Genomic DNA, 13,578 nt, shown 5'->3' on the forward strand with positions numbered 1-13,578 from the left:
GAGGAAGGCTCTCCGGTGAGCAGGCGCAGTCGGAGAGACGGACGAAAAGACGCGAGCGCGGCGCCGCGGCGCTCCGTTTTCCCAGAGTGCTTCGCGCGGCCGCTTGGTGGCGCGGCGGAATTTGTGGACAGGTCTATTCAATTCAAAGGGTGGAGTGGCCCCACACGGAGTGAAATGCCCCAATGTGCGGTCTGTCCCGGATATTCGTGGTTTTGTCAGAATCTAGCACTTTTTATCGTGGCTCACAGTAGACATACTGTTAAAACCATTAGCATGGCATGAAAACTTTGTAGTAAACGGATGCCAACCCTTTCCTCAGTTCAGCATTCCAGTAGTTAGTTATCAATGCTAGCGCAACTAGCAGATTTAACATAATTTTGAGAAAAATTACCTCCCAAGAATTGAACCAGTTTTCGTACTTTAAATAGTTAGGTAAGCTGAATAAAACACGCCTAATTAGAAAAATGATTATAGCCCTAGCTGCTGATTAAAAAAGTTTTTGCAGTGTGGCTGAGACAGCTTGCGTTGGCTGTTGCACAAGGTACAAATTGAAAGTAAGAATAGTAATGAAATAACGACGCGAATCCTGACCAAAGTGACTGGCATTTTAAACCAACTGCATACAGTTGAGTCAGAAACCTGATGGGTGTGCATTCAGATTTGTCCTTACTACTTCCAATATTTTTTTCTTCTTTTTAGGTAGGATAATGTTACTGTGGAGTGAACACGAAAACACACACAAAAACACAGGCAGCGCTGGCCATTCCTCCAATTTGTAGTCAAAAAGCAATTTCCAACTTTAAATGCAGTAAGGCAACACGAAATATCCAATGACTGAAAAATGTGGAATTCTTAAATTATATCTCGCTTACATTCCCAGGACGTGTAATATCTCCTAGGTGTCTAGGTTAAGGCAGATATAATATCGTGGGCACATCTTCAGCTTTTCCACAAAGAAAGGTTGGTGAATAAGACGTTTCAGAGGTTATGCCTCGGTATGTAAACTTTTAGGCTTAATCCGGACATCTCCAAGAGGTTTGTGGTTTGCTGAGTCGTAACAGTTACATATTTAATGAACATCGAGCGTCCGCCAAATCCCTTCATTAACATGGCTGACGCGTATATGCGAGCATGAAGCTTCCCGGGGTTTAAGGCGCTCATCTATCCAGCCAGAGTACCCGGGTTCGAACCAGACCGCAGCGGCCGTGTTTCGATGGAGGCAGAACGCAAAAGGTGCCTGTGTGCTGTGCGATGTTAGTTCACGTTAAAAATCCCCAGGTGGTCAAAATTAGAGACCTCCACTATGGCACCTCTTCCTCTTCTGAGGGAACAGCCCACGCATCTGGTGCTCAAACACAATACCTATTGTTTCATGCGAGCTCCCAACGCTGGGCAGCGGGGGCCTTTCCGCATGATGTCGTCTTTCAGCTAAAGTTCGCATCTCCAGCCGCCGGTGCAGCATTGCCTCTTTTCTCGCCATTGTTGGTACCAAAGGCCGTGTGGATCGCAGCCTATACCACACCTCTACTTTCCAATGTCCATTCCTTTAAACCAGCCTGTTTAAGGTGAAAGCCTTTAATGGCTCATACTCGCGGCCAAGGTCACGTCCGGTGTAACGCTGTCTTCCACGAATAACGCGGCAACTAATCAGGTAACCCCGACGCAAAGTTTGATGACTGTAGATTGTGTTGTGTTACGTTTAATGGCACATAAGCGGCTAAGACTATCATGCGCCAAGCTCAGGGTAGAAAAAATTTTTATATAGGAAGTTGTACAAAAGTGTAAATCAACGGTGGTGTAATGGGCCTAAAAAGTTATTTCATTCAACCTAGTAAAAATATAAGAAAAAATTTTACAAGTGACTTATGGTAAAATCTTCAAAGAAGGTCAGGTAACCTCTGCAATCATCCTTGGCTGCGCAAGGATGTCGAGGCTCCCAATCAATCAAATAAAACACCTGCTATGTTTAAAAACTTAAAAACCTCTGAAATGTCAACAAGTGCATGTCCGCCTAAAAGCACAGTTGGATGGAATGGTATCTGTTCGCTATAAAAAACTGTAAAATGCTCTTTCCTCAGTCTTTCTAGATTTCTGCATGAAAATAAAACATGGTTTATTTTGAACTCATCTTCGCATAATTCACATTGTGGCTTGTCTTCTTTTGTTAGTAGGAAATTATGTTACATGCATGTCCCCTATACGAAGACGACAGATAACCACTTCTTTGAAACGTTCCTGGTGGGTGCAGGACTGCCACTCACCTAAAACTGGCTTTACTAAGTGTAGTTTATTTACCTAATTGTTCCAAGATGACTGCCATTTTTCTTTTAATTTACAGTGTATTAAGTTCCCGCAATCTATAAAAGGCCTATTTACTTTTTCTATTTCATAGCCCCGAGCTTGAGCAGCGCAGAAATCTGCCCTCATTTCCTTTTATTCCGACATGACTCGGGACCCAGTAGAGTATAATTTTCTGTCCTTGACCTGTGGCTATTACTATGTTATGTATGATGCTACCAAGTAGTGGAGTGATTGAATTCCTAGAGTGAAGCGCAGTAAGTAAACTTAGTGAGTCTGTGTAAATAATACTGTTCGTGAGCTTCTTGTTTACTATTTGCTGAGTGGCTACACAGACGGTGTAACATTCGGAAGTGAAGATTGATGCACATTGCAGAAGCCTTACTATTTGATTCCAATTCTCCTGTACCACTGCGCTGCCAATGTAAACATCTGTATAAAAAGGTGTAAAAGTACTGTATTTTTTCTCGAGTGCGAAAAATTCTTGTATTATATGCTGCTGTGGGGTTTCTTTTTTATGGAACTTTGTAAGAGTGAAATCGCAGATGGAAGGAAAAAGGTACCATGGTGGTAATGGATCTAGTCTTAGAGCAATGCCAGGTAATGTGCCTAGTATGCCAAAGTTTTCGCACATCTCTTCGAAACGCAAGGGCAGTGGCCTAGTAGTCTGCAGTTTGTTATTAAACAGTGTTCTGATGGGCACTTTGCGACTATTTGGTAACAGATGTGTTTAGGTACTGAACAGATTTTTAAAATATATGAACACGTAACCATCGTTCTTCTGTCTGTAAGTGATGGTTCATTAGCTTCCACATAAAGACTATTTATGGGCGAAGTCCTGTATGCACCAATGGAAAGACGCAAACCTAAATTATATACCGAGTCCAGTCGTTTCAAGTATGATGGTCTCGCTGACCCATATACTACACATCCGTAATCCAGGAAGGAGCGCACTACAGAGCGATAAATTTGCAAAAGACATGACCTATCGGAACCCCAGTGCTTTCGGGAGAGTACTTTAAGTATATTAGGGGATCGGGAGGCTTCCTTTTTTAATGTGTTTATGTGAGGCAAGAAAGTGAGTTTTCTGTCGAATGTTACGCCTAGAAATTTATGCTCGTTTTTTACGGGTAACTATATTTCATTCAGGTGTAGGGTGGAATCTGCGTGTAAACCTCGTTTGAGCGAGAAAAAAATGGCCACTGTTTTCTGTGGAGAAAACCGGAAACTATTTCTGTCTGTCCATGTTGCCAGTTTATTGTTAACTGTATTTGTCTTTTACATGTTAATATGTTGGAGGATGTGCAGGCTATCTGGAGGTCATCTACATACATCATCATCATCAGCCTGACTACGCCCACTGCAAGGCAAAGGCCTCTCTGTCACCCACACTTCACGCACTCTTACGTGGGAAGCTCCCAGACACCCTTAGAGCGTGTGGGGGTAGCGGTCTCGGACTCAAAGGAGATGCCCTCGACTAAGCGTGGCAGCTCAGCGGAGACCAGCTACCAAGTGACAAGAGTTTTTTGGGCGTTTGGTGCCCAGCTTTCGCCGGTCGCAAGCCAGAGAATGGGTCGGAGCCAAAGGTTCACAAACAAAACAAAGTTTATACAGCAAAGAGACGATACAGAGGATTTCACAATCACTAGCACAAAAACATACAAAGTGATTAACAAAACAATGCAACTCGTGCAAATTCAAACTCGAGAAAGAGAATACAAACACAAAGGCAATATTACACCTAAAGTGCGCTAACACAAGAGAGAGAGGTAAACAAACAAAACACAATTTGTTCACCGGGCACTGTGGCAGTCCGACGACCAGAGTTCCACGACGATGCCGTCCCGCAGACTGGCGACCGTTGCCTCGTTGGTCCGATGCTGGCCGAGTGGTGTTTTCCCGGGAGTCGAACGAGCGCGCTTCGATGAAGCTTAAATGGCGGTCCGGACTGACTTGACAGCGGTCAACGTCCTTCTTTTACAGGCTCGCTCTCACGTCTGTTTGTTCTACGCACCAAAGTAGGCGCGCACATACACGCAGCATCTCCCGTGTAGTTTCCCTTCCTTTCTCTCGCTGGCCGCGCGTCGTCATTGGTTAAAGTCTCCTTTCGCGAAGGTTCTGGCTAGTTCTGGCGTGGCGCCGCCGCCGACGGGGACGTTCTCAGTGCACGCAAGGCTACGCCCTTTCCTCCCCGTCAGCTGTAGAAGCGACTCGGATGTTCCAGAGAAATCTTCGGCATGGATGACTCATTCCCTTGGCGCACACCGTGTCGGTGAGCGGTGGAGGGGAGAGAGAGCCACGCGCTCAGAGAGGGTTTTCCTTCTCCCCCGTTCGGCTCGCGCCGGCGAGACGCCGTGCGCGCGGCGGTGTTTTTCTTTGTTTCAAAAATGCGCCGAATTTTGTGACACTGCCCCTTCCTTTAAGAATATTGTGTAACAATATTCACAAATCACAAAATTCGCGCAGACATGCATGCGCTCTCAAACTCGATGGCGAATGCCAAAATAGATACATCAATGCAATACTTTTCCAAATACATAACAAAATGCAATGTTCACAATGCACTTCAAAACACGCCGCAGTTCGGCGGTAAAATTCGCGCGCACATGCATGCGCTCACAAACTAGATGGCGAATGCGAAAATACATACATCAATACAATGATGTTTCCACATACGAAACTCAATGCAATGTTCGCAATGCACATAAAAACACACCGCGATTGGGCAGTACATTAACACAATATTGCAAACATGGAGCTAACAAGTAGAAGGCACACTTTCGCCTATACTCCGAATTTCGTCTTACTGAGTTCACGCCGAACAGACTGGCCCTGTTCCAGAATTTGGGAGCACTCCTGGCTCTCTTTCCAACGCGACTCTTTCGCTCTGTCAATGTTTGCCTCAAGCCTTTCCGCCCTGGGAAATTCTTTCAAATCCCACACATACAAAAAGGTCTCGGGGCGGCATGCACCTGCGAACAAGACAATCAACAGGTTCCAAGGCACTTGCACCAGAACGCAGAGGCTCACGATAAGAACGGGTGTGAACACACTCTTGGTCACCTTCCCGAATTCGACAATGCGGCAGGAAAGCAGCCGAAGCAATGTGCCGATCAGCACAAGGATCGTTTCTAAAGTCTGCCTTACGCTGAATTTAGCAGAAATTCTAGACACGTTGTTTCCGCGTGTCCTTCTTTGGCTTTTCGTTCCTTCCTTCGGCGTTCGTGCTCCGCTGCGGCCACTTACTGGCTTATCCTCCAGCTTCTCACAGCTGTTTCCTCTGTTCCCGCATGTTTCTTCACCCCTGTGGTACCCCATTCTCCTGGACGAAGTTCTTTGAAAGGGTTGCACCTAGGCGTACATGGAATGAACGTTTACATAAGAAGTCTTTTAGGCAGTTTAACATTCTGCCTCAGATGCCAAGCTCTGCAAGGTCTTGAAGAATCCCGAACCTCCACGCTGTGTCATATGCCTTTTCTAAATCGAAAAATACAGCCAGACAGTGTTGTTTATGTACAGAAGCTTCTCGATAGTATCTTCAAGACGTACTAGGTGGTCTGCAGTGGAGCATCCCTTTTTAAAACCACACTGATGGCTGTCAAGAAGTTCACGGGATTGAAGGACAAAAGTTAATCGTAATTAAGGACACTTTCAAAAGATTTCACGAGGCAACTGGTCAGGGCTATGGGTCTATAACTGCTAGGAGAGGTTGGAGGTTTCCCAAGTTTAAGAAATGGTACAATATTGGCTTTTCTCCAGGCCTCGTGTATTTTCCCCGATACCCAAACCTTGTTAAAGGGTCCCAGAAAGGGGTATCTGAGGTTGGCAAAAATATACTTGCATTATGTAGAGCGTAGGCCACTGACCTTCATGCCGCGTACAATACATCAAAAGCGAGTGGATAATTTATAATACATTTTCAAAAGCTACCGCTCCCGAGCCTCGTGCCGACCAGCAGCGGGGAACTTCCGCCCGAATCCGTACTCATTACGTCAGTTTTGTACTTTTTACGTCACAAGCGCTGGGCTATGATTGGTTCGTGGTGCCAATGTGAAATCACGCATTTAACAAACTAGAAGCTCTAGACACTTCACACTCTTACTCTTTTCGGAAACATTTCGCATTTCAGCAAGGAGAGTTGTCGTTTATATGCATGTTTACGCGGTTATTGTGCGTTCGGTGTCAGAAATTAGTACTGCACTTCCGGTTTACATTGTTGTTGTCTGCTCGTACCGCTTGTGTCACTCCGCCGGTGTAGCCGTCGAATCGAATCGAGGTGTGATTCAGTCAGCGCGCTACTGATTTCTTTCGTGACCTCCGCCACATGCGCAATCGAAATGAATCGGCCGTGCTGTGTCATTGATTGCAAAGCCAGGGACCGGCAAGATATTGCCCTTCGGCACTACCTGCCGAAAGATGGAAGCGAGCGAGCTGTCTGGCTCCAGCGCATCGGATTGCTGCAGTCCGACAAACGCAAGAACCTCCGTGTCTGTGGCCGGCATTTCACGCCTTACGACTATAACTACAACCCCGAGTTCATGCGGTGGCGAGGTGTGGGATTGATGAAGCTGAGGCTGAAGCCGACAGCCCGGATGACTACACTAATTGTGTTGACATTTAACTGCATTACGAAAACTACTAGCAGGGCTTGAATATATATAATTACGGTTTGCAGGCATTTTTGAGCTTGGCCACATCCTTACACTTTTTTGCTTTGTTGTTGTGCAACATGTATCCAGTGCAAAAGTCACCATGAGTTCTTGTATTCTGACGATATTCATTTTGCACTGCTGTGAAAACCTCAGGAATAGAGCGAGGCAATAATAGAGCCACCTTTTCATTTTGCAAGTCAATAATTTGAGATGAGTGAACAAGAACAGGAGTGTAATCAAATGCTCTTTATTTCAGTGACCATGCAGAAATGCCTCTTGAAAACGAACGAAAGCTCATTGTTTTTGAGAGGTGCCTTCGGGAGCTGGTGGGCACCTGCTGCCAACCGTATCGCAGTGAATTCACTGTCGTGGGCACTCTGCTCAGGGTGCGCATGGCATGTGCACAGAGGCATGAGTACACGTGGAACAGCCAGCCATCTGTGGGTGACAATGCGGCTGGCAACCTCCTCATCGCTGCAGCTCTTCTCATTTCGGGCTGCCCAGTGGCTGCAGCATTGCGCTGCTTCGAGTCGATAAGCATCCAGACCATCAGCGAGCGCACCTTTTATAATTACCAGCGTGGCTACTTGCTGCCTGCCGTAAATGAGGTACGGCTGCATGCTTTCGTATGAGCATGCCCTGAACAGCTTCATAAACACTGCAGCTGCAAACAATTTCATCAGGGAAAGGCAACACAGGAAAAATGGTGGATCACTCTGCAATACTGTAGGCGTTTCTTCAGAAAATCTTACATGAGTTTGTTGCCATGCAGGAATTAGCATGGTGCAATCTTACTTTTCAAAATTGTGTGCGTTACTACATTGAAGCAGTTAATACTAAGAGTCTGTAAACGCAGGGCTCCATTAGGTACAGCAGCAAGTGAGCCATCACATATCCAGGTTCCACTATGCATTTAAACTCAGTAAGGCGGACCATTGTCTGCATCAGAAAATGTAACACTGTGAACATAAGCTTGCACTTGTACGGTTCTAACATTGCAGTGTTTTTTGCATTCCTACAATGCCACTGTCATTGTTATGACGATCCAAAAGCTTGTTCTATTGAAGGAATTTAGAGATTAATATGTTGGTATTTATTTAAACAGACAAATATTTGCTCCAGTCCTTGCAGCTACCATTTGTAGCCATGACTGTTAAGCACTAAAATATGAACTTCTTAAGACAGAAAACATAGCTGCCATACATTTCTAACAAGTAATCTGCCTAATAATTGAAGGATAAGGAACGATTGTTGTCTTGCCTGCAGCTTTTTCAGGAGCAGCAGGCCATGCTGGCAATTGAACTGAAATGGGCGCAGCTTGACCTGGCCGGTGATGGTCGCTGCGACTCGCCCTGGGTACAGCACCAAGTACCCGACCTACAGCCTGTTGGCTGTGCAAGTCGGCAAAATTGTCCGCTCCGAGCAGGTTGTGGTGAAAGAGGTGTGTTCTTATTACCTACAAATACAATGCATAATGCAATAATTGTGCAGCATTGCCATAAGAATAGAGCGTCTGCCTTGCATGCAGGAATCTTGTGGTGTAAATAATGTGTTGTGTTTTTGTTGTGTTTTATGGCACATAGGCAACTGAGGCCATCATGCGCCAAACACAAGGTATTGTAAAAGTTTATTGTTGAATGTTAGAGACACAAAAAGCGTCATAATGTAATTATTTGTTTCCTTTGCAGTCTGAAGCAGTGCCGAACAGCGTGGCTATGGAAAAAGAGGGGCTGAGGAAGTGCCTGGAGAGGCTTGAAAATGCAGGCGTCGCCATCTGTTCACTGACAACAGGTAACACACTAGGCTGCTATACACTGACATGACATGAAAAGCCATTTGGAGCTTGGGTGAAACATGCATTGTGAAAGCATAGAGCAATAGAGCATTCTGTCCCACTGTACTTGTCACATCTCAATGAACAGCATTGGGACTATGCTGAGATATCTGCTACTAAGCTGTTGTTGTAAGCTGATTTCAGTACTAAGCTTCTGGCATGGCGGCCGTTTATTTTTACCATTTTAGTTTTGTTAGCCATCTCATTGCAGTTGTGGTATAATCAGAGCATAATGCCAGAATCAGAAACATAGCACTACTTAAAAACATCTTCAAACTCAGGACACCCTCAACTTGCTACAGTGGCTCAGTATTTGGCTACTAATGCCAGTGTTCTGGGTTTGATCCTGGCTGTGGTGGTCATTATCTGATGCAGGCAAAACACACAAACATCTGTTTGTTGTGCAGTATCAACACACATTAAAGAAGCCCAAGTGGTCTAAGTTAAAATCGGGAGCACTTCCTTGCGACATCCCCATAGCCTATGCATCGCTTCGCAACGTTCACTCCACAATTTACAGTTTATACAAAGACAACCTCTTCTGTTTTGTTGCTGTGATGTTGTGGGAATCCTGGCTTCCCGCCGTCGCCTTTGCGCGGCTCTGCCGGCCTCCTGCGTTGTTTCTCCTCTTTCCCTTGCTCCCGCCTCAGGCGGTGGAGAGGCGGCTGGGTGACTAATCACTGTCATTTAGCCACAGCTCCGCCCCGGCTCCCCAAGGGCCTTTGCCATTGGCGCCTTTTGGCGGGAATACGGGACCCGCTTTGGGGCGGCCGCGCCGCGACCGTCCGAGCGGGGCCCAGAGAGGGATCCCTCCGAGACAGCGTAAGGTGCGTACGTTACTGTTTGTCCGTGCCGGCCTTTGCCGTTCGGACCAGTGCTTACTCGAGCTCGCCCGCACGTGTCCTCTGACCTGCAGCGGCTCGAGCCTGTCCAGCGGGGTCCAGCGACCTCTGACCGGCATACCTTGCGTTGAATGCCCACTCTCTCTCGCAACCGGCCCAACGGTCGACACGAGAGAGAGAGATCACAGCATTGCCGCGGGGACATTCTCCTGCAGCGGCGTGCTAGCGGTGCGCATTACTCGAGTCGCTTCGTGCGCGCAGCAGAGCCTTGCTCCTTGCGCGCCCCCGGGACGGGGTGACTATTGAGTGTGTGTGTATCAGCTGGAGGACGATGTGAATAAACGTCTCCTTTGTGAACTTGGAGGCCTATTTCTATGCGGCGAATCGCTCTCCTCCCAGCGGAGGTTGAGTGCACTGCAACGGTGTCCCAGTGTGTGTGTGGTGACGGCTGATCGGGGCCCTTGGCTCGCGCGAAGCTCGAACCCGCGGTGGGTGGTGGCCTGTGTCCACTTAGAAACCCACAATGTTCAGCTGGTCCCGTCAGAGAATTCCTTTCTGAGCAATCACACTGCCTTGCCTGTTCTTGCTATCCATCTTCAGACCGGCATCCTGGTGTCAGGCGTTTCTGCAGAATGGAAAAGCCAGGAATAAAACACTGGTTTGATGTATGGCATGTTGCCAAAGGTAAGTAATTGACACCCTGCTATTGCATTACTGTTAGAGGGCTTTGTGAGGCTTTGGAAACCTGACATTACTCCACTTGTTTTAGGCCTCATGAAAAAGCTGTGGGCCTGCAGCCGAAAGCACAGAACAATCGAAGGGTGGATTGATGGCATCATCAACCACCTGTACTGGGTGGCCGCTATGGGCATGGGGAACGGGGACTTGGTGGTCAGCATGTGGATGAGCCTGCTCAACCACATCTGCAACCACCGTGCTGGCCACGAGGGGCTGTACAAAGAATGCGTCCATGGTCCACTAGAAAACCGAGAGTGGATGAGACCAAGTAAGAGCTACTGTTGAATGCTGTTTCTTGAATGCTTAGTCAATGTTGCATTCTAGGCTGCAGTAATGAAATGCTGATTTGGCTTGTCCATTCCTTCCAGATTCAAAGGAATTCCAGGCAGTGAAAAAAACTGTCGCCTCCCCGTCGCTGCTGCGTGACATTCGTCAGCTGTCCCCGGATGTCCAGACGGTTTCTTTGGGGTCATTCCACAGCCTGCTGAACCAGTTTGCTCCCAAGGCTAATGCTTTCTCGGAAGAAGGGATGCAAGCAAGGTACACCAGCTTTGACATGCGGAATAGAATGGCAGGCAGGGCAAGTTAGTAGGCTTCCATAACATAAGCTATACAGGCCTGTGTATAGATGTAAGGCTCAAGTAACATTTGAACTGTTCAAAAAAGAAATCGACAAACCTAGTTGAACACTGTTTTTGGTTGACACAAAAGTGTCGTTTACTCAATGATCACTGCATTTCACATAATAAGCGAAGGTAGTAGGTGTATTAGGTTGCCATTTATAGCCTTTTACGCTGCTCAATAGTAGATAGCAATTCACGAGAGCGATCCATGTGTGCCTCAAGTGTTTTCAGCATTGACAAGCGTCTCTAGGATGACAATGCGCAGGTGCGCAAGCTTGAGTATTGTACGAAAATTGATGCTTGCTTTCCTAGAAAAAATTTAGTGCTGTCTCTGTCCACTTCTATGTCCCGCGTCGTCTGTTGTGCTGCTTAAAAAAAAAAGAATGCAGCATGCGAGCATATGTCTTGATCACTTCTCTTGACTCAGGACTCAGCTGGCTGTGATGCCCTTCGACGAGAACACCATGAGGGGGCAAGTGGAGACGGCGGACGGTGAGCAGCGCTGGAAGGTGAAAACCTCAAAAGCGAGAAGGGGCCACTTCACTGTCACTCCGCTAAAAGAGGAGCCAACACATGGTAAGCAAACAATGCATGACTCAACCCACCAGTAACATCATTGCTGGGTCATTCCATGTGAAATGTCCTAGATGCCAAATATGGCCACCAATAATGTAATGTGGACATTAACCGTCGATGTAGCATGACATTAGTGCAGTTCACTCTGAAAAAGATATGTGATGATTGGCGCAGAGTTCCAATGAGTCATGTTCTTGCGTACCTCAAAATTTCTTGATCTGCTATACTTACAGAACGACAACTCAGCATAGTGCACAATGTCTTGCCTCTGAAACCTCTCTAGTCAATACAACGGTCTCAAGGCAGTCATGGTTAACTTTCATCACACAAATGTATTGTCGTAAAATGTGGTTGCAGCAGCACCAACATAAAGACATGAGATTGGAATATTTAATGCCATTCACTGCATAGAAAACAACATTCCAGAAAAATGGTTGCAACTGCATGTTCTGCAGCGAAGAAGGCAGTTTAGCAATATGTACTGAGGAGACTCGTGGATTTCAAAAAATTTTTTTTCTCCCCTGAGACAGAATTTACTTAAATAAAATTTTGTACATTACACGCAACCAAGTATGTGTGTATTTGAGCAGTATCACGTATTTTTATTTGGAGGGCCTTAATTCTTAATTTAGGTATGAATTTCAGTAACTAAATAAACAGACAAGGGAAGGGGAATTGGAAAGTAACTAAATAAGACACTTTTGCAAGCTTCGGGAGCAATTTTCATTAAAACCATTGTTTAACAAGTTTAACTTATTTACACCGAATACTACAGCAACAGGAAAAGCAAAAACAAAATGATTGTGACTGAGGCAGTAACATTGTTTATGTAAAAAACTGAAAGAACGCCACCATTTTTGCCTTTTTTACTGAACCAAGTGTAGAAAATTCTTGCATGGCTTCATTAATGAAGTCAGATGACAGAACACCACAATTGAGATATTCTAAAATTAAGATTTAGCATTACACCTTGTTTTGAATTTTATTTTGAAATTTTTACTCCGACCAACTTTTGCTTCTTTTTGGAAACTGTAAAGAATGCTGAAGTGTGCAAAAAATTTTTTCAATAAAAATATTTTGTTGATATAGCATGTGCACCATCACCAACAAGTCCAATTTTTAAAAACATAATCGGAGGTGGTCGCTTTCGGGATCTGGAACATTTTGCATGGAATGACTGTTATAAAAGCTTTTATTTAAAATTTATTCCCTTATAACATAGCCTTACAGGTTTGCAACAATATCAGAGGACTCACTAGCATTTGGGTTAATGCGAATGCATGTTTTATTTATCTAGCAACTTGATGACGATTAGGCCAACTTGCATAAACATATCTAATACTGCTGTTGTGTACTTGAATGGTTCCCACTTTGTTGCTTTTACCTGCAGACTACGTGAGCACCCTACTGAAGGATGTGGTAGAACGGTGCGAGCATTCAACGTACAAAGAAAGCTTCATCAAGAATGCACCACAAAACCTGCACCACATGACCAGCCACCATGAACGGCCAACAAAGCAACAGCTCATTTCTGCCTGACACTCCCGGTAGAACCTGTTGCAATTCGTTTAGGGAAGAACAGTAAGGGTATCACATCAACCTTTCACTACGTTCCTATACTGAAAACCCTTGATGTGATGCTCGAAAGTCTAACTGTAATTTCACAGCTTAGCAGCCCATTACCTCCAACAGTGTTGAAAGATTTCACTGACGGTGAGGCTTCCAAATCTATTCCACTCAATTTGAGCATCCCAATGCATTGAAAATAATACTTTTTCAGGATGCATTTGAGGTTGTTAACGCTCTTGGGTCTGCAAAGAGGAAACATAATTGTTGGAGGTGTACTTCATGCTCGGAAATGTTGATCCCTGGAAAAGGAGCTCTGCTGAGTAGTGATGCAAGACTATCGATAGTACTATCGATACTATCGATAGTTGAGCCACTATCGAACTATCAATAGTAAAAAAGACTATCGATAGTAGTAGTAGCACTATTGATAGTACTATCGATAGTTC

The 13,578-nt window shown here is 45.5% G+C and overlaps 1 protein-coding gene across 1 annotated transcript; it reads left to right on the forward strand.

Moving 5' to 3' along the window:
- Positions 1-6,635: 6,635 nt before the first annotated feature.
- LOC149333806 (uncharacterized) lies at positions 6,636-11,598 on the forward strand. Its single transcript, XM_089557807.1, is given in 9 exon segments — positions 6,636-6,838; positions 7,336-7,558; positions 8,217-8,349; positions 8,639-8,664; positions 8,666-8,741; positions 10,227-10,310; positions 10,396-10,632; positions 10,733-10,904; positions 11,415-11,598. Coding segments are annotated over 9 exon segments (1,338 nt in total).
- Positions 11,599-13,578: the final 1,980 nt, after the last annotated feature.

The sequence above is a fragment of the Amblyomma mixtum genome, chromosome 8 (assembly GCF_055824585.1).
Source record: "Amblyomma mixtum isolate Tamu chromosome 8, ASM5582458v1, whole genome shotgun sequence".
Taxonomy (NCBI): domain Eukaryota; kingdom Metazoa; phylum Arthropoda; class Arachnida; order Ixodida; family Ixodidae; genus Amblyomma; species Amblyomma mixtum.